This window comes from Bos mutus, chromosome 22, assembly GCF_027580195.1.
Source record: "Bos mutus isolate GX-2022 chromosome 22, NWIPB_WYAK_1.1, whole genome shotgun sequence".
Taxonomy (NCBI): domain Eukaryota; kingdom Metazoa; phylum Chordata; class Mammalia; order Artiodactyla; family Bovidae; genus Bos; species Bos mutus.
In genome coordinates, this window is record NC_091638.1 from 12,088,289 (window position 1) to 12,114,305 (window position 26,017).

The window sequence follows — 26,017 nt, forward strand, 5'->3', positions numbered from 1 at the left end:
ATGAAACTCAAAACAGTGTCTACATTGAAGTTAGCAATGGCTTCCTGCTTAGTGAACTAAGTCCACATGAATGCTAGAGATTATGCTGCAAAATGAAGACCTATTTGTGAGTGGGAGTGTATAAAACATCCTTTTTTAGACAGCAAGCATTCAGCAATCTGGATTTCATATAGAAAGCAGAGCTAAATAACAAATTGTAAATATTAACAGGGCATTTAACAACATGCCTCAGGTTCTTCTCAACACACTATATGCTTAATCTTTGATCCTCACAAGAACCCTAGGGGCTAAGAAGTATTATTATTATTCTTGTTCAAAAGAGGAAGCAGGTGGAAAGTGGGTGAGTGGGGATCCAAAACCCTGTGCTGTGATTGAGTCCTGAACTACCATGGAGTACTGTCTTGTCAAGAAACTCCTTAGGAGGTGCAAAGCTGCCTTTGGAAGTTAGGATTTGTGTACCACGCGACTTCAAAGCCACGTATCATGAACACACCTAATGTGGCACAGGGTTTAGAATCAGATCTGAGTTGGAATCTCGGTTCTTAGGACCTTACTGTAAGCATGTGCAAGTGGTGTACTCACCTATTAAGTGGGACTAAAAGGATTGTATGTACACACACTGAGACCTCACGGCGTCATGCCTTCACGCATCACCCGGTCCAAGTGGACGAGGTGGAGCCTGCGTGTGCCTGGGCTTCCAGGTCGGTCACCAGAGGGCGCGAGCTTGCGCTCCAGCCCCCGGCGTCCGGGAGAGCCTCCGTGCCAGGCGACTCGAGGTGGCGCATGCGTGTCTGGGCGCCGTGATTGCGATTGGCTTTAAAGCGGCCGACCTGGAGCGTGCATGCGCTGCGGCAAAAGGCTAGCGTCTCGGGCAAGATGGCTGCTAAAAGTTTTGCTTCCCGTCTCCGTGGGTCCCGGCGCTTTTTGAGTGGCTTCGTGGCCGGAGCTGTCGCGGGCGCTGCAAGCACTGGGCTCGTGGTCGTGCAGTTCCTCTGGAGTCGGGATGCTGAGCCAGCGGTGGTGGTGAGGGAGCCGGACGGTGAGTGTGTGGGCCCCCAGATCTCGGGTCCCGGCTACTGCCTCGGCCGGGAGCCGTAACCATGGACGCGCGCTGTCGCTACTCGCCCAGCCCTTGGTCATCCGCTGTCCAGTCTCTCGGTTCTGCCTCCTCCCCACGGCGCGTTTCACCTGCCGGCTCCGTGTACTCCTTCCCGCTGGGGTCTACTATCCCCCAAGTACTGATCCCCACACGTGGTTTTCACTATCTTCTGTCCTCCCTTCGATTGTTAGCTCCATAAGCGCTCGGACCGTGTTTAAGTTTTGTTCTCCACCGTATACACGGCCCAGTACCTGGTACATAATTGGCGTCTAGTAAGTATAGATGAATGAACGAAGGACCCCATAGTTTTAACACAAGGGTCGCAAAGATCCGGGATCTAATGGCTGATGATCCGAGGTGGAGCTCATGTAATAATAATAGAAATAAAGTGCACACTAAATGTAATGAGCTTGAATCATCCTGAAACCATAGGCCCACCCCCGAGTCCTTGAGAAAATTGTCTTTCAGGAAACCAGTCCCTGATGCCAAAAAGGTTGGGGAGCGCTGTTTTAGCAGATCCCGGAGCTGTCCTCCTTTGATCATTGTTTAAATGAAGAACATCTGCTAGCCTTCTTCAAGGCAAGTAAATCTGCAAGTTACCAGGTGTACCTTATGTTTAACAAAGTAGATGAGCTCATGCTCATTTCTGTCTCCAACATGTACATTTCATTTGCTCCTTCTGACACTTGGCATTTAGCGAGAGGGCTACTCTGGTGAGGTGAAGCCTGGAGAGGGCATCGAAAGAGGGTTATTTGGAAACGGACTCCCTGTCCAGTGGGTGTTTAGTTTCTCCCACTAGGAAAAGCCGGTTTTACCACTGTCCTGCTGCAGCATACATCTCTGCCTCAGTACCAGCACATTGAGGAAGCGTGTCAGTAAGGTGGTCTTTTTGTTGTTGTTGTTGTTTGGGTTTTTGGCTTTTTTTTTTTTTTTGGCTGCGAGGCATGTGGGATGTTAGTTCCCTGACCCTAGATTGAACCAGCACCTCCTGCATTGGATGCCTGGAGTCTTAACCACTGGACTGCCAGGGAAGTCCCTGAATGAGGGTCTTAAAAAAAAAAAAAATTAAAAAATTAAGTCTATATGCTTTTGTCCCCACATTAACTCTTAAAGCATGGTGAATAGGTAGGCTGTCTCCCATTCAGTTATATCGATGACAGGAGTTTTTCTTGAGCACACTGCATTGTGTGGTGCAGAGATTTGAAAATTCGATGTGAAAGCCCAGTAAAATCGGATTCTTATTTAACAGTTAATGAAATAGCTACAGTTTCAGATCAGATCAGTCGCTCAGTCGTGTCCGACTCTTTGCGACCCCGTGATCGCAGCACGCCAGGCCTCCCTGTCCATCACCAACTCCCGGAGTTCGCTCAGACTCACGTCCATCGAGTCAGTGATGCCATCCAGCCATCTCATCCTCTGTTGTCCCCTTCTCCTCCTGCCCCCATTCCCTCCTAGCATCAGAGTCCTTTCCAACGAGTCAACTCTTTGCATGAGGTGGCCAAAGTACTGGAGTTTCAGCTTTAGCATCATTCCTTCCAAAGAAATCCCAGGGCTGATCTCCTTTAGAATGGACTGGTTGGATCTCCTTGCAGTCCAAGGGACTCTCAAGAGTCTTCTCCAACACCACAATTCAAAAGCATCAATTCTTCGGCGCTCAGCCTTCTTCACAGTCCAACTCTCACATCCATACATGACCACAGGAAAAACCATAGCCTTGACTAGACGAACCTTTGTTGGCAAAGTAATGTCTCTGCTTTTGAACATGCTATCTAGGTTGGTCATAACTTTCCTTCCAAAGAGTAAGCGTCTTTTAATTTCATGGCTGCAGTCACCATCTGCAGTGATTTTGGAGCCCAGAAAAATAAAGTCTGACACTGTTTCCCCATCTATTTCCCATGAAGTGGTGGGACCGGATGCCATGATCTTCGTTTTCTGAATGTTGAGCTTTAAGCCAACTTTTTCAGTCTCCACTTTCACTTTCATCAAGAGGCTTTTTAGTTCCTCTTCACTTTCTGCCATAAGGGTGGTGTCATCTGCATATCTGAGGTTATTGATATTTCTCCCAGCAATCTTGATTCCAGCTTGTGCTTCTTCCAGTCCAGCGTTTCTCATGATGTACTTTGCATATAAGTTAAATAAACAGGGTGATAATATACAGCCTTGACGAACTCCTTTTCCTATTTGGAACCAGTCTGTTGTTCCATGTCCAGTTCTAACTGTTGCTTCCTGACCTGCATACAAATTTCTCAAGAGGCAGATCAGGTGATCTGGTATTCCCATCTCTTTCAGAATTTTCCACAGTTTATTGTGATCCACACAGTCAAAGGCTTTGGCATAGTCAGTAAAGCAGAAATAGATGTTTTTCTGGAACTCTCTTGCTTTTTCCATGATCCAGCGGATGTTGGCAATTTGATCTCTGGTTTCTCTGCCTTTTCTAAAACCAGCTTGGACATCAGGAAGTTCATAGTTCACATATTGCTGAAGCCTGGCTTGGAGAATTTTGAGCATTACTTTACTAGCGTGTGAGATGAGTGCAATTGTGCGGTAGTTTGAGCATTCTTTGGCATTGCCTTTCTTTGGGATTGGAATGAAAACTGACCTTTTCCAGTCCTGTGGCCACTGCTGAGTTTTCCAAATTTGCTGGCATATTGAGTGCAGCACTTTCACAGCATCATCTTTCAGGATTTGGAATAGCTCAACTGGAATTCCATCACCTCCACTAACTTTGTTCGTAGTGATGCTTTCTAAGGCCCACTTGACTTCACATTCCAGGATGTCTGGCTCTAGGTCAGTGATCACACCATCGTGATTGTCTGGGTCATGAAGATCTTTTTTGTACAGTTCTTCTGTGTATTCTTGCCATCTCTTCTTAATATCTTCTGCTTCTGTTAGGTCCATACCATTTCTGTCCTTTATTGAGCTCATCTTTGCATGAAATGTTCCTTTGGTATCTCTTTCGTAGCTTGGCTAGAATTCTGCGATTGATTTTAGGCCAAACTAGTATTTTGCTTACTCTCTTCTTTGCCTTGTAAGTAATTGCAAAAATTAGATCACCTGATTAATGTTATGGTCGAGCCAGTCCTTTGTCTTACCCCCTTCATTATTATTTTTTGTTTCTAATAAAATTCACTAACTGTTATGTTTGCACCCTTTCTCATTTTTAGGTTCTTCGGAAAAGGCTGTCTTGGAACAATTTGGATTCCCTTTAGCTGGAACAGAGACAAGGTGTTACACTAACCATGCCTTGTCTTATGATCAATCAAAGCGGGTGCCTAGATGGGTTCTTGAACATATATCCAAGAGCAAGATAACGGGTAGGTGGTTAGAAGCAAAGGTATTGATGAAAGATGTTTCCAAATTGAGAACAAGGAGGGTTATGAATAATTTCAACCCTTTCTACATTACTGCACTTGTAGAAAATGTTTGTATGGCTTACTAGATAAATGGACCCTGCCTGGCTGTCTCAGGGGTTGAGAGGATCTGTATCTTGACACATGAATTGGAGGCTTTGTCACAAATGTGGCTGCTGTGAGCACCACTCATTCATAACCTCCACACATATCTTCAAATGCCTGCCAAGTGCCTGGCACTGTGCTGGGCCTTGGGGTTCTCTCGGTGACCAGAGTAGATGGTCTCTACCCCCAGGACACTTTGGGTCAGGGAGCGGGTGTGTTGACCTATCAAATACTCATGACCGTGTAGTTACACTTGGCAATAACTGTTCTGGAAGAAAAGTGATTGCAAGTTGGGTTTGTGCAATTAAGGAACAATAGAGAAGATGATGAGAGATTATAACAGGAGAACCTGATGCTGCTTAGCGAGGCTTCTCTGAGAAAGTGGCCTGAAGAGTGGATGGCAGTGAGCTGGGTGGGTAGCGGGATGCGGAGAAGAGCATTCCAGACAGGGAAGGAGAAGCACAGTTGCCTCTCCAGAGGCCTCCATGTGAAGAGTGTTGTTCCACTGGGGACCTAAAAGAAGGCCAGCCTGGCTGTCGCGAGGGGGAACGTGATTGGAGATTGCAGAGGCAGGCAGGTGCGTGCATCTGTCCACATGTCCTCGTGTCTCGATGCACTCCTGTGATTAGGATGGCCAGATTTTGCTGTTTATGGTTAGAGTGAGTTTTAGGGAGCCTTTCCAGTTTACACTCCCACTATCACTCTCTGTCCTACTTGTTGTCACACTCCCACCATTCCTCTGTGTTTGTTACCAGGGTTAATTAACCCTCACTTTGAGGGTTAGTATTTTGTGATTTATTCTTTCTTTGTGAATTTTGCTTTACCATTTTCAATGGGGATATTCTGTTTTGAATTTTGTAGGAAATTTTTGTTTTAAGACTATTTGTCAAGAGTTGTTTTATTCCCATTCTGTTATTTGCCTTTTAATTTGCTATATGACCCACAAATTATTTCTCCATTGCTGTATACTGCATACTGTGTTTAAATATATTAAAATGAGCATGTGCCTTCGTAAAGTACACATTAACCTGCAGGATAGCAGGAGGATTGGAATATGCATGGCCTCCCTGGTAGCTCAGTTGGTAAAATATCCAATTATTCAATTCCTGGGTTGAGAAGATCCCCTGGAGAAGGAATAGGCTACCCACCCCAGTATTCTTGGGCTTCCCTTGTGGCTCAGCTGGTAAAAAAATCCACCTGCAATGCAGGAGACCTGGGTTCAATCCCTGGGTTGGAAGATCCCCTGGAGAGGGGAAAGGCTACCCACTTCAGTATTCTTGCCTGGAGAATTCCATGGACTGTATTGTATAGTCAGTGGGGTCCCAGAGTCAGACATGACTGAGCAACTTTCACTTTCACTTTGAAATATGCTTACTGCTAGAAGAGAACTGATGTAAGTGTAAACTTTATCATAGCAAGTGAAATTGATTATCAATTTAAAAAGTTATTTATTTGGCTGCCCCGGGCCTTAGTTGCTGCACACGAGATCTTTAGCTGTGGCATATGTCATCTAGGTACGTGACCAGGGATTGAACCTGGGCTCCATGCTTTGGGAGCGTGGAGTCTTCACTGCTGGACCACCAGGGAAGTCCCTGATTATAAACTTACATCAAGAGAAACTCACTTGATTTAGTCTCAAGTCTGATAAATTTCCTTTAAATACAGCAGTTTGCCCAAGATGGGATTTCAGCTTTACTAATTTTATCTTGTGCTTAAGTTATTATTTTCAGAGGTATGTAAGAAAAAGCACTGTGTTGCATACTGTTAATCATATGAGCTCTATGGTTTTGATGAGGTGAAATAGAGCTAATTAATATTATTTGAGAACAGGAAGCAATATACCTGTGATTTCCTTGATTTTAGTGTGAAGTATTTGTTTTACAGTTTTTGTAATGACAGGCTAAGTTATTTAGATTAACTCTCCTGCCGAAAACAAGAAATGTTATTAGCAGTATATAGAAAAAAATCACTTAAAAAAAAAAATATATATGAAGAACCTATATGATGGTAGAGCTTTGCCAGACCAATATTTGGGGGAATGCCTGAATCCAGAGAGGGTCAGAGTGGCCCTGGTAAACTAAAGCCATATTGCTTTTGTTTCTGTAGCCTTATGGGGTGAGGGGGACTGAAGGCAAGACTTAGTTCTTGCTAAACTCAAATGAAGTATCTGAACTATCCCAGGAACTTGAGACGTGCCTGCGATCACTAAGGATTGATACTACGTACCAACTGCTCAAAGAGATAGCAGCTGGCAGCTTGCCTTAGAGAATCTTGAGAGATATTTGTGCACTTACATTGTGTGTCTTTTTTCTTCAGGTGCTGCAGACAGAAAACATTGTAAATTCAAGCCGGATCCCAACATCCCTCCAGCCTTCAGCGCCTTCAACGAGGACTATATTGGCAGTGGGTGGTCACGAGGCCACATGGCTCCAGCAGGAAATAACAAATTCTCAACTGTAGGCATATTTTTCAGGAGGGATGGGAACATGGGGCTGGTATTATGTGTTTCCTGGGACTTGGAAATTAACATAAGACCCAAACCCTAACCCTTGAGAATTTTCTTATTTTCTCCCTGATTACACTTCTTTTCTTTGCTCAGATGCTCAAGCATTTTTAAAGGGGTGGAGTGACGAACATTAAAAGCTATGCAAAAGGGAATTGGAAAGCCAATATGAGCTTAAACGACTCACTCATTTTTATCTCGAAAAATTTCAGACCTGTAGAAAAGTTGAAAAGAGAGCACAGCAAAAATATTTTGACTTGGAGAAGAGTTGAAGATAGTACATAAAATGCATCTTGATACGTTTACTTTATGTATGAATTTTCTTAAACCATGGACAGTAAATTGCAGACATGGTAACACTTCATGCCTAGGTAGATTGTTTGGGAGATTATATTATCTGAGGATGAAGATATTTGAATATATATCAAGTTGTATCATTATCCTAAGAAATGTTTGCAGATGTGTTTTTGTACAATAATATCTAGTATACAGTTCACATTCAGATTTGCCAAATTGTCCCAATTATGTCATTTACAACTTTTTTAAAAACAATTCAGGATCTAATCATGAGTCACATATTACATTTAGTTGTCACGTCTCTAGCCTCTTTTAGTTTAGGATACTTTTTCTGCCAAAAAAGGGGAGAAATGACTTCTCTGACGTTGAGATTTATTACATGAATTGTTGGTGATTATTGTCTTTAAGATAGTGACTCTCAACCTTGGATACTCATTATAAGAAGCTGGGGAAGTCTTAAAAAAATCCTGGTACCCAGACTGTAACCAGAGCAGGTAAATCAGGAATTCTAGGGCGTGGGACCCAAGCATCCGTTTTTTTCAAGCTCCGTAGGTTATGTCAGCATGCATGCAAGCCTGAGAGCCACTTTTTGAAGACCAAGTATTTGGTGACCTTGGCAGTTAGTGTAGGTCAATGAAAAGAAACCTGGCCAGAGCCTTGGGCGTGCAGGCCAGAAATGGGAGGCGAATGAACACATGAAGAAGTGTTGGTTGCTCAGTCGTGTCTGACTCTGCAGCCCCATGGACCCGCCAGACTCGTCTGTCCGTGAAAGTCTCCAGGCAAGAGTACTGGCATGGGTAGCCATTCCCTTCTCCAGGGGATCTTCCCCACCCAGGGATCCAACCTGGATCTCCCGCATCGCAGCAGATTCTTTACTGTCTGAACCACCAGGGAGCCTGAAAGAACACACAGTGGCCGGAAATTCAGAAGAACAGGACTTTTTTGGTACTGCTTTTGAACTAATGTGTTTGTACCATACTACTTAAATACTGCTGTGTTCCCGAAAGCTGACCTTGGTTGAAAAACTCTTTGCCAGAGGCTTAACACTAGAATTTACCTTTTAGCCATATGTTGGAAATTTTTTGCTCATGTAGTCGACATTACATGTATGAATTTAATAAATTGTGAAGTAAGGTAGCACGCCAAACGACTTCTTTTGCTACAGTCCTTATTCTGATAATAATCATTGAGCTTTCTGTCGTGGAGCAGTTGTGGCTTTCATTTATCTAAACAAATAGCGGCTGTAATTGCCTGGAGCTAAGGTTTGACTAAGGAACTGGTGGTCTGTCTCAGAGGGGAAGGCATTTCAGCGCATGTTCCTGTTTTTATTTCTTTCCACAGAAAGCCATGGCCGAAACCTTTTACCTCTCTAATATTGTGCCTCAGAATTTTGATAATAATGCTGGATATTGGAACAGGTGAGCAGGGAGAGTTTTTAAAATGTGATTTTCTGGGACATGAGGGATATGACAAGGAGAATGCGTGCCTGAGCTGTTCCTGTCTTTTGTTTTTCAAATGCTAACAATACTGAAGATAAATGCTTTGGGCTAGTTTGCTTTGCTGGATTTGGGCATGGTTTTCTATGGAAGTATAGACAGCAATCCATAGCCAGCCATTTTGGTCTTGTTTCCACTGATCACAAGTCTGGAAGAAAGTAGTGAAAACATTCCCGAGGCAGTGGAGCGCTGTGCATTGGGCACAGGACTCTGTATTTTGCTCTGTTTGTACTTAAAGATTTGCTGAGCTTTTTGAGAAACACACCTTTGAACGTAACCATTACCAGTCTTTGATAGAAGCTGTCCACAGCAATCCCTTCTTATCTGTGGTTTTGCTTTCTGCTGTTTCATTTGTTCACCACCAGCCGCAGTCCAAAAACATTAAGTGGAAAATTCCAGAAATAAATGATAAGTTTTGTTTATTTATTTGAAATTAATTTTCTTAAGTTTTAAATTGGCGCCTTGCCCAGTAACCCGATAAAACCTAGTGCTTCCCGGGCTTCCCTGGTGATCAGTGGTTGGGAGTCCGCCTGCCAGTGCAGGGAACACGGGCTTGATCCCTGCTCAGGAAGGGTTCCACGTGCCGTGGGGGACGAAGCCCACGTGCCACAGCTGTTGAGTCTGAGCTCGAGAGCCTGCTAGCTGCAACTAGAGAAAGCCCATGCACAGCACTGAAGACCCAGCGCAGCCACATAAATTAATTACAGTTTTTTTTAAAAGATAAAAAATATCTAGTATCTTCTGCCTTGTCCTGCCCGGGATGTGAATCTTCCCTTTGTCCAGTGTGTCCCACCTGTTGGTCAGTAACCATCTCGCTTTCATAGTGCTTGTATTCACATTACTTACTCATGGCCCCAAAATGCAAGAGTAGTGATGGTGGCAACTGGGATTGGCTGGAGAGACGCTGTAAAGTGCTTCCCGTAAGTGAAAAGGTAAAAGTTGTTGACTTAAAGAAAAAAAATTGTATGCTGAAATTGCTCTGATGTAAGAAGGCATCTTTTTATCTATGAAATTGTGAAGAAAAACAAAACTTGTGCTGGTTTTGCTGTTGCATCTCAAGCTGCATAAATTACAGCCACTAAGCATGATAAGGGCTTGGTTTCGATGGATGGATTTGTACAGTAAGGTATTTTGAGAGAGACTACACCCATATAACTTTTATTATAGCATATTGTTATAATTGTTCTATTTTATTATTATTATATATAATCTCTTACCATGTTTAGTTTATAAATATAAACTTTATTGTGGATATATGTGTATAGGAAAAAACAGTATATATAGGATTTGGTACTGTCTGCAATTTCAGGAATTCACTGAGGGTCTTGGCATGTATTCTCTGGATGAGGAACTATTGTATAAAATCATCTGGGCGTTCTCTATTTTTCAGATGCTTTCGTTCAGTTCTGTTAGGGAGTTTTAAGTATTTAAAACTAATACTAATATTTCATTTTACACTAGTAATATTTCACGCTACTAATATTTCATTTCTATTAATACAGTGTGACAGTGTTTAAGAAATGCTAGGATAAACCTGATCGTCCTACAGTAGATGTAGTTACATAAAAAAATATCAGTTTGTTGAAATGATACATAATTCTTGAATAAAGTTTGAGAACTACTGGCATAGAAGAATAAGGAAGGAAGCAAAACAAAATTTCAGTCATAAACTGTATGTTGAATGGACACACAGGAAAATGTAGATAGTTGTATAAATGCATGTGTTTAAGTTTTTGCATACAGCAAACTGGGAAGAACATTGCTTATTTATTTGCTTCTTAGTGTTTTAGGCCATATTCACTGTTTACATTGATTTCTGTAATTCAGTATTCTTGTTACCTCTCCCAAGGACTTGATACGGTTTGCTTCTTTTCTACATCCAGGTATGAGACTGTCACGTATCTTTTTGCTTTCTGTTTTTCAGAATAGAAATGTACTGTCGAGAACTGACAGAGCGGTTTGAGGATGTTTGGATAGTATCTGGACCGCTGACCTTACCTCAGACTGGAAGTGATGGAAAGAAAACAGTTAGTTACCAGGTAGGAACATGTTTTACAATTCAGGCTTATGTGCGTGAGATTATAAACATTCTGTATTGTACTTTTTAGAATTATTATTTTTAAAAATATTTATTTATTTGACTGCACTAGCCTTAGTTGCCGCATGCAGGCTATCTAGTTGCGGCAGGCAGGATCCAGTTCCCTGACCAGGGACTGAACCTCCCTGCCTTGGGAGCTCAGAGTCTTAGCCACTGGACACCAGGGAAGTCTCTGTATGCAACTTTTTAGTTTCATTTATTCACAAGGATTTATTGAGCAGTTGGAGTGATAGCCATAGAGGATATAATGATGGCTTACAAAGCAACCATTGACTTCAAGAATTGCACAGTTTAGACAAGGAGACAGACATGTTATCAGCTAATTATGTTGCAGTGTGAGCTGATGTATACATGCATAGAGGAAGTGGTCTCAGAAAGAAGTGACCAATCCTGTTTGCAGGGGTCAGGAAGACTTCACAGAGGAGGGGATTTATTTATTTATTTTTTTGGCCTGTGGGATCTTAGTTCCCTGCCCCGGGATTGAACCCTAGCCCCTTCATTGGAAGCACAGTCTTAACCACTGGACCGCCAAGGAAGTCCCCCGAGGAGGCGATTTTTGAGCTAGATCTTGATGGAGGAATAACAGTGAGCAGAGTCAGGAGGGGAGCATGGGAACTCCAGAAGATGGAGCGGTGTGAGCTCAGAACACTTAGGATCAACAGCAGAGTTGTGGGATTTAGGTATTGTTATAGATACAGGCTGGACTCAAGCAGGTAGGGTGAGGAGAAATAGAGAAGGACAGGAAAGAGTAATCACGAATTCAGTTTTTGGGGTGAAGAAGAGGGAAGCTTTCAGGAAGACATCCAGCTTGCAGTTATTAATAGTTGAACACGTGCTCAGGCACTCAGTCGTGTCGGTCTCTTTGTGACCCCGTGGACTGCAGCCCACCAGGCTCTTCTGTTCATGGATTTCCCAGGCAAGAATACTGGAGTGGGTTTCCATTTCCTTCTCCAGGGGATCTTCTCAACCCAGGGATGGAACGTCTCCTGCAGCTCCTACACTATAGGCAGATTCTTTACCATTGAGCCAACCTGGGAAGCCCAGTTAGTTGAATAAATAGGAGGAAAAGCTTTTCTTTTTAGATGCTTGGATTTTTTTAAAAAACAAGTGAAAAAAAAATTTTTTTAACATGCATGATATTTGAGAACTTTATGGATTAAAGGAAAGGGAGAATGAAGATATATGACAGTATGATTAGTGGTGTGAGAGAGGTAGCCGCGCCTGTTGATGGGTAAGATGAAGGATTCTGCCAAGAGGGTGGCTGGGTTGATGTACTGTGAGACGTACCGAGTGCCCAGGAACGAAGTGGGGTAAGGAGGAATAAGAGAAGTGGTCGAGGAAGTAAACAGAGATTGAAGGACTTCCTGGAAAGTCAAAGAGTGGGTGTGTTTGGAGGGAACAGGTGTTTAGTAAATGCCGCCTGTTAGGTTACATAGGTTACATAGTTACTAAGGGGGTCTGTGATAAAACTGAATGAGCTGAGAAACAGAGTTAGGAAAATTACAACTTTAGGGTATATTCTGTCCCCCATGACTGGCTTGTGATCACCCTGTCTGGCTCTGAGGAGCAGTGATGGTGGGTCTTTAAGGCGTCCACAGAGGTGCTCACACACTCAGTGTTCCAGAAGTGCTTGTGGGAGTGAAGGACCGGCAGCAGAGACTTCCTGATGAGCTGCCTCATGGCGTGTCACACTGGGAAGGACACAGTGGCACTGCTGTGGCATTTCTGCCAAGATGCGTACTGTTGAGTGTCATCACTCAGCAGTAGTAGGCAAACCCCAACTCAGGGGCATGCCATGAAATAGCTGACGGGCATTCTTCAAAAAATGTTAGTGTCGTCCAAGACAGAGGCATGTCCTCAAAGACAGAGGCTTGAGAAATTAACCGTTCGAGATTAATGGAGACTAAAGAATTGCTACTTTTGAACTGTAGTGTTGGAGAAGACTCTTGAGAGTCCCTTGGACTGCAAGGAGATCCAACCAGTCCATCCTAAAAGAGATCAGCCCTGGGTGTTCACTGGAAAGAGTGATGCTGAAGCTGAAACTCCAGTACTTTGGCCACCTCTTGTGAAGAGTTGACTCATTGGAAAAGACTCTGATGCTGGGAGGGATTGGGGGCAGGAGGAGAAGGGGACGACAGAGGATGAGATGGCTGGATGGCATCACTGACTCAATGGACATGGGTTTGAGTGAACTCCGGGAGATGGTGATGGACAGGGAGCCCTGGCGTGCTGCGATTCATGGGGTCACAAAGAGTCGGACACGACTGAGCGACTGAACTGAACTGAAAGACTAAAATACATGAAATAAAATGCATTGTGTTATCTTAGATCAGATCCTAGATCCGAAAAACAAAAGTTGCTGAATAAGACTTTATTTGGACAATTGGTTACATTTGAGGTCTGTAGATAATTTTATTTTATCAGTATTAAATTTACTGACTTTGATTATTATACTGTAATTATGTAAGTGAATGTCTTTGCTCTTAAGAAATACAAAAGATTCAGGGAAAAAAACATAGAAAAAGGTTGAGTGATAAACGAAATTGGGCAGAATGTTCAGAATTGATGAATCCAGGTGAAGGGTGTACAAGTGTTCCACATGCCATCCTTACACATTTAAAATTTGCAATTCAGAATGAAGCAAATGTATATACCTCTTTAGTATATCTTTTGTATACCGAATTCTGTTACACTGGGTTATATAAAATTAACTACTAAAAAGACTTAACCTTGCTTTTCCTACTAAATAGTCGATCAGTGAATGCCATACAGGCGTGTATAGGTATTCTCAAAGAGAGTTTTAGAAGAGACCTGTCAGCTCTTCTGACCCTGATTAGCATCATGGTGACGAATGTGTGAGGGCAGTCATGGTGCGCTTCTTGAAGGGTGTACTCTGAGTAACAGTCTTGTTTTTTTGTTTAAAGCATTATCGGTCTTAGGCCTTCTCTTTCAGACTGTGGGCCTCTGAACCTGTAACATTAGTTTTCCATGTCTGTAGTAATTGATAGGACCTATTCATGTTCACACTGGCAAATCTTTTAATTCAGCAAATCTTTAAGTACTTGTTACATGGGAGGCATGTACATGGAATTGTAAACGACATGCTTTGCCGGGGTCCAGCCCTGGCTGATCCAGGGTATTCGAAGGAGAGACGGCCTAGGCGACTATTTATATGTTAATTAGAGATATAAAAAGTAATAGAATGAGGATAGCTCAGTAGGAAAATTCAGTGGAGAAAAGAGGCTGAGTAGCTTGGTTTACGCGGAAAATCAATATAACCCGTGACACCAGGTTAGCTCTGACCACGGAGGCCACAGGCGCCTTCTCGAATAGCGGAAGGTGCCCCACCTTAGACACCTTCTCGAGTGGGTCTTAGAAGCCCAGGCAAATAAATGGTCGCAGAGGATATCCGCGCTCCAGATGGAGACTCAGCTGGAAGTTAAGGGGAAGAATGACATGGGGAGACCAAGCGCTGGTGAGCAAGGCCCGTAGCTTTATTTTCAACAGGGGCTTATATACCCTAAGTTACACATAGAGGATAATAGGGGATGCAAAGTCAGCAGTCTTTGACCCTTATCAAAAACCAGGGTTTCTTTCCTGCAAATTTATCGTATACAAATGGTTTGGGTGATTTACATCATCTTCTGGCCAGAAGGCCTATTAACATTTTATGACTCTTGACAAGGACTTATCAACAAAGACTTATTTTCTCTAAGAGTAATTATTTTAAGGTTTGGCGCCATCTTCCGAAGATAAAATTGCATTCCTATAGGGTGGATGTGTAATGGGTTTACAACAAAGGAAAGAATTTATTACCTTAAGGGTCTAAAGTTACTAACACCAAGGCCACTACTTATTTTTTCTATATACCAACTATATTAATTAATACATATTCAAGGATACAATTCAGGGGATGTGAAAACTTGGCAACAAACATTGGTTCATCAATGAAATCTTTTACTAGTTTTATTCTGACAGTTTCTAACTCTCTGAGAGGCTATTTGAATATCTTAAGCTTCCCTTGCCTTTTGAGGCTGGGAGACTGTAAACAATCGTATGCATAGCTGAGGAGTCCGGGTAAACTTGTCAGTTAGAGAGCCATCTGAGGGGTTTGGATTTAAACACTCCTAATTGCCCAGGAACTTTATTAATTGGAGCTGTAAGTTAACTCTTTGACAGAGAGAGCGAGATGGTGGTGGGGGACAGCCCCCAGTAAAGTCAGAGGTAAGAGCACAAAGCAATAAAGTAGGCAGACTCTGGTTTTTTGGGGGCAGATGCTCGAGAATATCCGGGGGGACTCCTGAGGCTCGATCCCGCCTTTGCGTATATCGAGCCTCCTTCCTCATGACCTTTGTCACGAGTGGAATGCCTCACCGGCTCCCGGCAATGCTTCAAACTGTGTTCTTGGATACTCTTCCCCTTCTTTCCTCTCTTTCACATCGTGGAAGTCATCTCTCTCTCTCTCTCTATGTCTTTGAGTCAACAACTTTCATCAGTTCCTTTACTTAATAACTTGTACTCGGGTTTTGCTGAAGCTGTGAACAGCTGCTCTGTTGTGGAGGCCTCCCACAATATTACAGGGCATGGCAGGTGTATTCTTAACCGCTGGACTGCCAGGGAAGCCCAGCATCGTTTTTCAGATCAAACTTGACTGCAGGTGGAATTTTACCTTTAAAAATCTTTAGTGTATTTTTTAGCATGAAAAACTATGATCCGTTAGTAAATTAAATTGGAAAAATTGTCTCAGAGCTCACCATTTTAAGAATTGAGTTGGGACAGCAAGAGAGACACTGATGTATAGAACAGTCTTATGGACTCTGTGGGAGAGGGAGAGGGTGGGGAGATTTGGGAGAATGGCATTGAAACATGTATAATATCATGTATGAAACGAGTTGCCAGTCCAGGTTCGATGCAGGATACTGGATGCTTGGGGCTGGTGCAATGGGATGACCCAGAGGGATGGTATGGGGAGGGAGGAGGGAGGAGGGTTCAGGATGGGGAACACATGTATACCTGTGGCGGATTCATTTCAATATTTGGCAAAAACCAATACAATATTGTAAAGTTTAAAAATAAAATAAAATTTAAAAAAAAGAATTGAGTTGGGCTAAAAATATATGTATGCATATAAATCTACGCGCATATGAACTTGGGCGACTTTGGCTAAGGAAAACAGACATGGGAGGCAAAGCTAGGCAAGGGGAAGAGGGAGGAAAAAGTAGGATGTGTGCTAAGAAACAGTATGTCCCTCAGACAGTTGGATTAGAGCACTTGTGTAGGGAAGAAGGCAAAAATGAAAGGGTAAACAAGGCCCTGCTGTTTACAGTTCCCAACAGGGAACTGTATTAAATATCTTGTAATGACTGTAATGGAGTAGAATCTGAAAAAGAATACCTATGTGTGTGTGTATACAAAACTAAATGACTTTGCTGTATACCTGCAGCAAATACATTATAAATCAATTACACTTCAAAAAGAGTTTTTTGGGGGAAAAAAAAAAAGATTTGCAGCAGGTGCAAATGCTCAACTTGAATGCCCAACTAAAAATTCAGGTTATTTTCTGGCAATTTGTAATAAAACTATTATGGATAAAGCCATGTCCTTAAGAGATGCTAAGAAAGGGCACGTGGCATTGCCCAGCCCTTGAAGTGGGTCTGTTCCTCTCAAGGAATAAATACATATTTGAATCATGGATCCTATTTCCCAGGGAATGCTTTGCACTTATGTATGACAGTTCATGATTTGTTTTCTTAAATCTGTCTATTTAGTATTTCCTTCTTGTTTACAACTATACTCTGAACCTTATTTTAGTAGAATATAGCTAATAAAAATGACATATTTGTTTACTTTTCTATCTAGTGGTGAAGCTTTTGTGTATCTAGTATGTGCACTTTGGAGGAAGTGGAGCAGATGAACTGGGATTTATCAAGGGCCTTGTATACCTCCCAGTATGTATGTGGCTTTGTTCATGCTATCCTGGTCCGTCCTTGCAAACAGCTATTACAAACAGGTAGTGATTATCTTCTTTTATTGGAGGAAATTGAGGTTTCAAGGGGTCACATCCAAGTGACATTGCTAGTAATTGTCAAGGGGTAAATCCAAACATGGGTCTCTCTCCTTGTATGAGAATTGCCCGTCATTCACAGTGTTGTTCTTTAAGCTCTCGAAAGTCTCCAGTGAAGGGATGGTTCTGCTCTTCATATGTAGAAACTTAAGGCCAGGAGGTAAAACATGGTGTGGATGGAGAGCAGTTACAAGTGACAGTTGCTGGCGTGCAAAGATAAGAGCAGAAAATGGGCCAAGAGGAGGGTTCCTTCTAGCCAGGCAGAAATGTCTGCTGGAATATGTAGGAAAGAACTGCAGCGTCATAGGACCGGAGCGAACATGAGCCCGCGGGAAGATGAGAGGCAGTGATTTTATCAGAAGTGAGTCATCTGACAGCTCTGATCACAATCACCCCCTTTAATATTATAGCTTAGGTCAGCCACGTGCCTGTTTCAAGAAGAGATGGAATCCAGGCAAATGAAACATACCTGAAGATTCCAGCCTGAACATTATAATTGTCCTGGCAAGAAAGTGAGCTTCAGATTTGACGGCTCGGCAGTGGTGGGGTTGTCCTGTGAGAAGTACTTAGTAGTCTTTTTTCCTTCTACAGCATTATCCAAACTTCCACTAATTCCAGAAGGGGAAGGAAATTAAAAATAATGCCTCCAGGGATTTCGAGGCCATCAGCTGTTGTGATCAGCAATTATTTTTTTAAATCTCCTATTTCATCTTTATGTAGTCTTAATTTCTATATCTATTTAATTGGAATCAACTCTTGTATTGGATGAATATTTCCTTATGGAACTTCCCTGGGTGGATCCAATGGTTAAGACTCCCAAGTTTCCAATACAGGGGGCAGGGGTTCAATCCCTGGTCGGGGAACTAGTATCCTGCATGCCATGTGATGAGGCCAAAATAAATAAATAATAAAGTCTTGGGAACTTCCTGGTGGTCTAGTAGTTAGGGCTCCGTGCTTTCACTGCTACAGGCTGGGGTCAAAAAGTAAATAAAAATAATAGTCTTATTAAAAAAGCAAGCAAATCTATAGATATATATATTTCCTTATCCCCATCCTAAATCACTCAGTAGAAGTGACCGTCTGGGCAGATGTGCTTGTTTCACTGGCTTGGCATCTCCCGCCCCCTCCCAGGGCGGGTGCCCAGTGTGAGAAGGACCGTCTCCCGAGGTTTGAGTGTCCGTAGAGGCTTCACAGGTGGCACATGGGGCGGCCACACCCCTGTTGACGCCCTCACTTGTCCCTCTGTTCGCTCAGGTCAGGATTTCCTGTTTATCACACCATCACGGTCTCTTTCACTTGATTAGTCTGACTTTATTTTAAGGGCTTCATCTCTTGATGTGTCTAACAGTTTTATTTTTGGAATATCTTTTTATTGTCTTACCAAGGGAGTGTAACCAGATACGTTACATCTGTCTGAGTCTTGCAGGCACATGTTTTTTTCCTCTTGATGCTGCGTATATGACACGACAGAGAGCGGGTTTAGCCTGGGTGTGTGTGTGTGGCCAGTCTCTCTGGCACGGAGTCAGCATGAAGGCCCAGCTTTGAGTGTGAGGAGTTAGTTGGGGGTGAGACAGGGGAAGCAAATTGTCATCTCTGTCTCTTGGGTGGGAAGAAACAAGCTCAGGCCAGCAGGTATGGAAGCTTATCTCAGGTCGTGAGCGAGTGCCAGCTTTATGATTGTTATATGTATTGTATTTTCTCGTCACTCCCGGTTGATTTCCAGTTTTCATTACAGCCTTGACACAAGTTCAGTGCTTTTTGGTAATTTAACAGCAGCAAGAATTTCCTTTGTAAAATATTTTTATACCTAAATATTATATGAAAAGGACTATTGCTGATTTACTGATAAATCGGTTAAGCCCTTGGGTCCTTTGGCATCATTTATGTCCAGCCTCCTTTCTTCTGAATCCCTTTTGTCCACCTTGAACTGGCCTCATCTTGCTTAATCCCACATTTCCCCTGTCCCGGTGCAGAACCATCTTTTGTGCCAAATGCAGTTTCATTCCTGTCTCTCGAATGATGTCTGGTACAAAAATAACTTTTCACATAGGCCTTGCAGATTTCAAAATCCTTTTGTCAACTAATGTGTCTTTGTGTCTACGGAACTATTCAGAGATGGACTGCTTGGGGATCATTACTAGCCATTTTATGAATGAAAAAAGAAGATACCGTGGCTGTGACTTGCAACTTAGTGCAAAGCCTTAGGTCTCTGGGGTTTCAATTTGCTGAACTATTCTGTTTTGGTGCCCTGTTTTCTAGAAACATATTCTGAAAGTCTTCCAATTTTCCTGAAAATAGGAAGAATTTATGTTGTAGGTTGAGTTGTCTACAAAGAAGTTTTAAAATATTTTAGGGTTTGTTTTTTTTTTTTAAGTTTTAAATGCAATGAAGAAATGAGTTTTCTGAATTTCCAAATAATACTGGTTCCTGTATTAGGCAGCTTAAAGATGTTTACTTTCTGAGAACAAAGCAGACTGAATCAGCAGATAGTGAGTGGCTAAGTTTCTATTTTTCTATTTCTGTGAAGAATATCTTACTCCCCTTTTGTTGAAATACTGCAAGAAGATCACGGGTGGAAGAGTCACACTTTGTGGTTCTTAGAAGGAATTCCTGTGTCCGTGCAGTTTCTGAAAAGCAGTATTGGAGGTTCCCTAGGTGTGTGAGTGTTTTTGAAAATCTAATAGAAATGGTAGATTTCCATGAGGTTAAACAATGAATCTTAAAATGTCAAGCTTCTTTACTTTTGCCTAGAATTTAATGAACCGGGGTTATTAGAAACCCTGGTTGGCAGCACACAGGCTTGACCTACTAATTATTTTTGAGAGTTGTCATTTGTGTGTGTAAACAAAGAGTCCATGAGGAGAGAAAATATTCAAGCGACTGGTCTTGAAGGCTCATCATAGTGGCATTCTGAGGTCTGCGCTGCAGTGATGGAGATGTCCACCAGGTGGCACCAAGGATTTGCTTAACTGTTGGCTCCCAGCTTGAAGGCCATTTAGACTCCCCTCCCTGTAAACCCTGGCGCAGCTGCTGCCCTGCCCTCAGTTCTGGTTCCTGACTTCCTCTGCACCCACGCCCTTAGCTCAGGCCTTGATGCTCTATTGATATCTCACCACATTCTGCCTGCAGTGAAAACTGTGGGTGTTGACTTCTCCCCGCCATGGGACGCTTCTGAGAGCAGCGCGAGCTGTATTTACTTACTTTCAGCCTTATTCCTTTAGTATTTCCAGCGTGCCGGGCACAGCGCCTGAGTTGCATTCTTGAGTGAACATCTCTTGGTGATCTGTGCGCTCGTTGTGCACCCCATCGGGTTCACTTCGGTGTGTTTTTTGGCCTGTGAGGAACACGCGTAAATGACTTGTTGGAGGGGGTCACGTAGGCTGTGCAGTTCCGTGAACCTTACTCTAAACCGCACCCTGACCAACCGCTTGCACTAACTTCCAGGACAGCTAGTTAGAGATCACTCCTCTGGGTGGGTCTTCCCCGCACCCCTGTGGTGGGTCATGGTGGGGCCCTCCCTGCGTGCTAGGCAGCAGATGGCCTGAGTCGTTGGGCTGTGCCGCGTGGGTAGGAGCTGGGGAAGGCAGAAGCGAACCCTCTCCGGCTCTGGTCCCTCTGTCTTATCTGGGCTGCCGGCGGGGCCTGCCCAAGCTGGCGGTTTGGGTCTGGAAGGGAGGCCTCTTAGAGGGCGGGCGGGCCTGGGAGGACCGGGGCCAGCACAGCATGCCGTTGTGGCATCGCGTCATTTTATTGGAGGCCATTAAGGAAACGGATGCTCACTTTTTCTTTTGCAGAAAACAGATAATGGCTCTTAGGCCAATTGGAAGGAAATCTGAACAGGTTTCCTAACAGTGTTACTTCATTATTACAGCCAGCCCGCACAGGCGACCAAGTTGTCTGCAGGCCTGAACCGGGCTCTGGCTGCTTCATCGTGTGGAGACCTTTACAAAGTGTTAAATTTGATGACACATTCAGGAGTTGTGTGTTTGATGGCAGATGCGAGTGTGCAGAGCTCTGAGCAGACGGCGTTTACATTTACCTAATGTAATTTTTAAAATGAGCCGCAGTCTAGGTGACACTGGAGATAGCGATCCTGATGTGGTCTGTCTGGCTGCTTCTTGAAAGGCTGTTTAGCTCCCTAGTGAATTTGATAAACTAGGCCATATTTTTATTTCTAGAGCTGGGAGTTCCTGAGCTGGCAGTTTTGACTATTGAATGTTAGCACCGAAAGTTCTGATTATGAGACAGAGAAGGCAACGGCTTTTCTTGTCCATTGAAACACCCAGGACTCACTCCTGGCATTCCTTTGTCCTACAAAGAGAGCAGAGAATGGGAGCCCTGGTCTTTGGTGTGACCTTACTTTAAAGATGATCAGAATCTACCTGTTAAATGCTCATCTTCTCTGAGAATCTGTCTTGGTTTATTATTACCTTTGGCAGTTGAATTGAAATCCATTGGGATGGGGTGGAGTAGCTTGTTAAGTGCATTTTTGGAATTGCATCTGGAAGTCTTTTCAGGAAATATTTGGGACTTGCTTCCCTGGTAGCTCAGAGGGTAAAGAATCCACCTCAATGTGGGAGACCTGGGTTGGGAGGAGGGCATGGCAACCCACTTCATTATTCTTGCCTGGAGAATCCCATAGACACAGGAGCCTGGCGGGCTACAGTCCATGGGGTCTCAAGGAGTCGGACACAATGAGTGACTAAGAACAGTACAGTGCAAATTGGGCTTCCCAACTGCCATTAGTGGTAAAGAACCTGCCTGCCAGTGCAGGAGACATGAGTGACCTGGGTTCAATCCCTGGGTCGCAGGGCAACCCACTCCAGTATTCTTGCCTGGAGAATCCCATGGACGGAGGAGCCTGGCAGGCTGCAGTCCGTGGGGCTGCAAAGAGTAGGACATGACTGAAGTGACTTAGCAGTGCACATTAGCATCGCTGATACAGCTGCTTTGTTCCCTAGGTGATCGGCGAGGACAACGTGGCAGTGCCCTCCCACCTGTACAAGGTGATCCTGGCACGCAGAAGCGCGGGGTCTGCTGAGCCCCTGGCCCTCGGGGCCTTCGTGGTGCCCAACAAGGCCATTGGCTTCCAGCCCCAATTGAGTGAGTTCCAGGTGAGCCTGCAGGACCTGGAGAAGCTGTCGGGACTGGTGTTTTTCCCGCATCTGGATAGAACTAGTGACATCAGGAACATCTGCTCGGTGGACACCTGTAAGCTCCTGGACTTCCGGGAGTTCACCCTGTACCTGAGCACAAGAAAGGTAGAGGGGGCCCGATCGGTAGTCAGACTGGAAAAGGTCCTGGAAAACCTTCGGAACGCAGGCATCGAGCCCGACGAGTACTTCATGACTCGCTACGAGAAGAAACTGGAAGAACTCCGAGCTCAGGAGCGGTCAGGCGTCCTGGAGGAAAAGCCCTCGTAGTTCTCTCAGAAGCGTGAACGTAAGGAAGTGGGTGTGGCCTCTTCGGGATACTGTATTTTAGCGACTCTGTTCTTAAAATGGTGGAATCCTAAATTTCAGACCAAATTTCTCCCCAAAAGGTGAAAGATGTCAGATTTTTCGGTTGGCATAGTATTTGACACAGGAAGTGATTATATAAGGAAACTGTTAGCACCTGCCGATCATGGGCTGGTCCTGTGTCAGGCTAACCGGAGGGCTGTGTCTGCTGATGTGTCCCTTAGGAGGTACTGGGTGTGAAGGTGTTACACTTTCTGTCTCCAAGTCGTACAGGGTCTTTGTATCTGCTCAGCCTTCTTGGAGCCCAGTATTATTTATATGTTTTTGTTAATTAGATGTGGGTTGGTCTAACGCCTCTAGAGTTGGTCTAACGCCTCTATGCATTATCCTGGCCACATGCATTGTATATTTCTTTCTCGTAGCTCCTCTCGTGGACCCGCTGTTTCTCCTCTTCTGCCATGTAGAAGCACCCAGCACCTGCATTTTCTGCTCACTTAGTGGGTCGTGTATACAAAGCTCATTGCTTTCCATGTATTATCCCACAACTACCCTCTGAGGGAAACGGCACTGTCCTCATCTTACCCGTGAGGAAGCTGAGGCTTGGAGAGCTTAAGTGTTTTGCCCAAAGTTCATCTTCCCAAAGAAGTAATCCACGAGGAGCGAGGCACCCCACGTGGGGTATGTTGAAGTCATCTCTGACACAGAGGCTTTGACTCAGAAAGACGGTCTTCCACGGGTGTCTGTGAGCCTGAGGCCCGCTTGGTGAGAGCGTCTGGTTTCTTGTCTGCCGTCCAGCCAGAGAGACTTGAATGTCCTCTGACTTGAACCCTCCTTAGTTCTTTGGGAAGAAGTAGTCACAGTGATTAAATGGAGAGGTCAGTGCTTTCTGGGGTTTATCAGAGCCCTACTTGCCTTCAGAAATGCGGTTCTAGTGACCGGCTGGTGCCAAATCCATGGGTTTGTTGCTTTCCAGATGGGCCTTTTGTCCCATAGGTTGAGGAACCTAAGAAGGGTCTGTGCCTGCAGAGTCACCAGCTTGTGACCTGCTCACCTTTGTCTTGCTTGTCTACGTGGATGGCAGCGGGCAGGTGGTTGGGCCAAAGACCCGAAGACAGCCAGCTCTAGGGGAGGCAGTGGCTGTGTTTCTGAGCCAGGTCTCCAGTTTGGGATTTGCGTGGGATCCTCTCATGGGCTGTCATCAGCGTAGGCAGTAAAATATCTTAAAATATCATACAGGCACTTGTCTGACTGTGTCCCATCACTGCTGTCTTTCCAAGTGGTGTTACCAGAACAGTTTTCTTGGTGTTGATGTGTTTATCTCTAGCAGAAATGCCAAAACGTTAAGATAAAGGCACAAGGGATTTCCCTGGTGGTTGAGAGGTTAAGGATCTGCCTGCCAGTGCAGGGGACACGAGCTCAATCCCTGATCTTGGAAGATCCCACGTGCCACGGAGCAGCTAGGCCCATGCACGCCACAGCGTGAGCCTGAGCGCCTAGAGCCCGAGCTCTGCAAGGAGAGGCCCCCGCAGCAAGCAGCCTGTACACGGCAATGAAGAGCAGCCCCCTCTCACCGCAGCAAAGGCTCAGCACAGCCCAAAATAAATAAAATTACGTTAAAGGAAAAGATAAAGGTAAGATGGTAATGGTAGATCTTGTTCTGCTTTCTTTGGGTAAAAAAGAAAGAAGTTGGGAAGGAGGGTCAGAATGCCCCAGCCTGATTAATACCGGCCTCTCTTAACACACTGTTCCCCATTAGCTTGTGCCTGTCTTTTTCTTCTCAGGGAGAAAAAGCCAAAATGTCACTGTGGAACCAAAAAAAATCTGTTACTTTCTCTCCTTATCGGAGAGGTGATACAATCTGGGTGTTTCTCCAGGAGCCCAAGGGTGGCTCTGGGGCAGAGGTCCTGCTGCCCTTCAGGGGCGAGCCCCATCTGATGTCCCCAGGCCCCCGCGGGCATTTCTGTCAGACGGGGCGTTATTCCCATGCCATTCTCGCTCCTCTGTCTTCACCTGGATGGTAGAGAATCTTGATTTTTAGATCCGTCAAGTGTTCTAACGCATTTTATAACGTAATTAGAAAATGTTAGAAATTTTCTAATTAGAAAATTAGTCATTAGAAAACGTGTTAGAAAATGCTACCTGGTTGTTGTGGAACATAGAGATAGCTACTCATACTAAATATATATATATATAAGTGTGCCGTCTCCCAGTCCTCACTATCGTATACAAAAGTTGTGTGGGCATACAAGTGATGCCTGAATTGTTGTCTCCACACTTCCAGTAAGTCCCTTCAAGACAAACTTTGAAACGGAAGCACTGTGTAGATAGAGCTCAGGACGTTCCTCTGAATCGGATCACTTCCGCCTCCTCCCATGGGACGTCTGAGAACTGGGGCTCAGACGCAGCAGAGCCGTAGGCCAGGTGTCTCCACCTCACTACTGCCCTGAGCCGATCCCTGTCCAGCACTCCTCGGTCCTGTGAGTTTTTGGGCTCCTGTACCTGGGACTCTGCCTTCCACCCCAATGTACCCAGGGAGCCCCGGTGCTGCCGGGGAGAAGGACCAGGCTGGGGGCTCTGCTGCTGAGAGCCCGCCTGGGGGTGAGGGGCTCCCTACTCTCTCCACTCACAGTGACATCTTTATTTCGAGGCTTCGGGCTCTCTGGTCTGTGCACTGAGACTGTGTCACCAGTATCGTGTGGCAGGGGGACCTCACACAAGTGGCCAAGGTAGGATGGGCATGCGAGCCCCTTAAACCCCTGCCAGCGCTTCTGGCCTCAGGCCTCAGTCTTCCAACTGGAAACCTCTGTCCGACCTTCAGGACTTAGACTGGAGCCCAGCAGGAGAGGCAGAGTGTGATCTGGAGGGAGTGGCTTCCTGCGGGGCCGGGTGCAGCCTGCAGCCCTGCTCTAGGAGTGACCGTGAGTGCCCACAGGCTCCCTGGCCTCATCCTCCTGAGCCCCTGTCGGTCACTGGTGTCAGCATGACGCACCTCGAATTTCCCGTCAGCGCCTGTCCCCACCCAGGGCCTGCTGTTGTGTTGCCCGCTCACTCCCCCATCCACCTGGTCTACCCTTCCCCTTCATGGGCCCCTGGTCTCCTCCTCGAACCTCTGATTCATTCTGGTGGAGCTGGTGAGGGGTGGCCTCGTATCGGCTGTGGAGCTCCTGCTCTTGCCTGCCTCTAGGCCCGCTGTGCTGGATGTTGTCATGGAGACGACCTATCACAGGATACCATAGGCCCCCCACCTCTAGGGACCAACCCTTAGGTCACAGAGCTGACGAGAGGCACTGCACTCTGTATAATTTGGGGCAAGGGAGATTGGATGCTTGGTTGGTGGTTGGTGGGGCTTCTTTTTCGTGTTCCTAAACTTTACTGGTCTGCCCTGAAACCACAGTACCTTTAGGGGTCACTGTAACATAATACATTTGAGTTAATTTCAGGCCTTCAGAGAAGTTGCAAGTACAGTGAATGTCCTCTCCCTCGATACTGTCTTATTTGCGTTCTTTTCTTGAACCATTTAAAATTGTATTAAAAAAATAAGTTGTA

At 44.7% G+C, this 26,017-nt stretch overlaps 1 protein-coding gene across 8 annotated transcripts; it reads left to right on the forward strand.

The window, feature by feature from the left end:
* The first annotated feature begins 835 nt into the window (after positions 1-835).
* EXOG (exo/endonuclease G) lies at positions 836-26,017 on the forward strand. Of its 8 annotated transcripts, none has more exons than XR_011461867.1 (8): positions 836-1,039; positions 4,264-4,413; positions 6,871-7,010; positions 8,696-8,772; positions 10,775-10,889; positions 21,974-24,948; positions 25,119-25,197; positions 25,290-26,017. XR_011461867.1 is itself a non-coding variant. In XM_005901134.2 (7 exons), exons 1-6 carry the CDS (start codon positions 877-879, stop codon positions 22,433-22,435), a joined length of 1,107 nt encoding a protein of 368 aa, XP_005901196.1. In that variant the 5' UTR covers positions 836-876; the 3' UTR covers positions 22,436-22,454; positions 22,894-26,017. The 8 variants fall into 8 exon arrangements, 2 of the variants coding, with proteins under 2 accessions (XP_005901196.1, XP_005901195.1); XR_011461870.1 differs by having other exon boundaries at positions 21,974-24,102; XR_011461864.1 differs by having other exon boundaries at positions 21,974-25,197.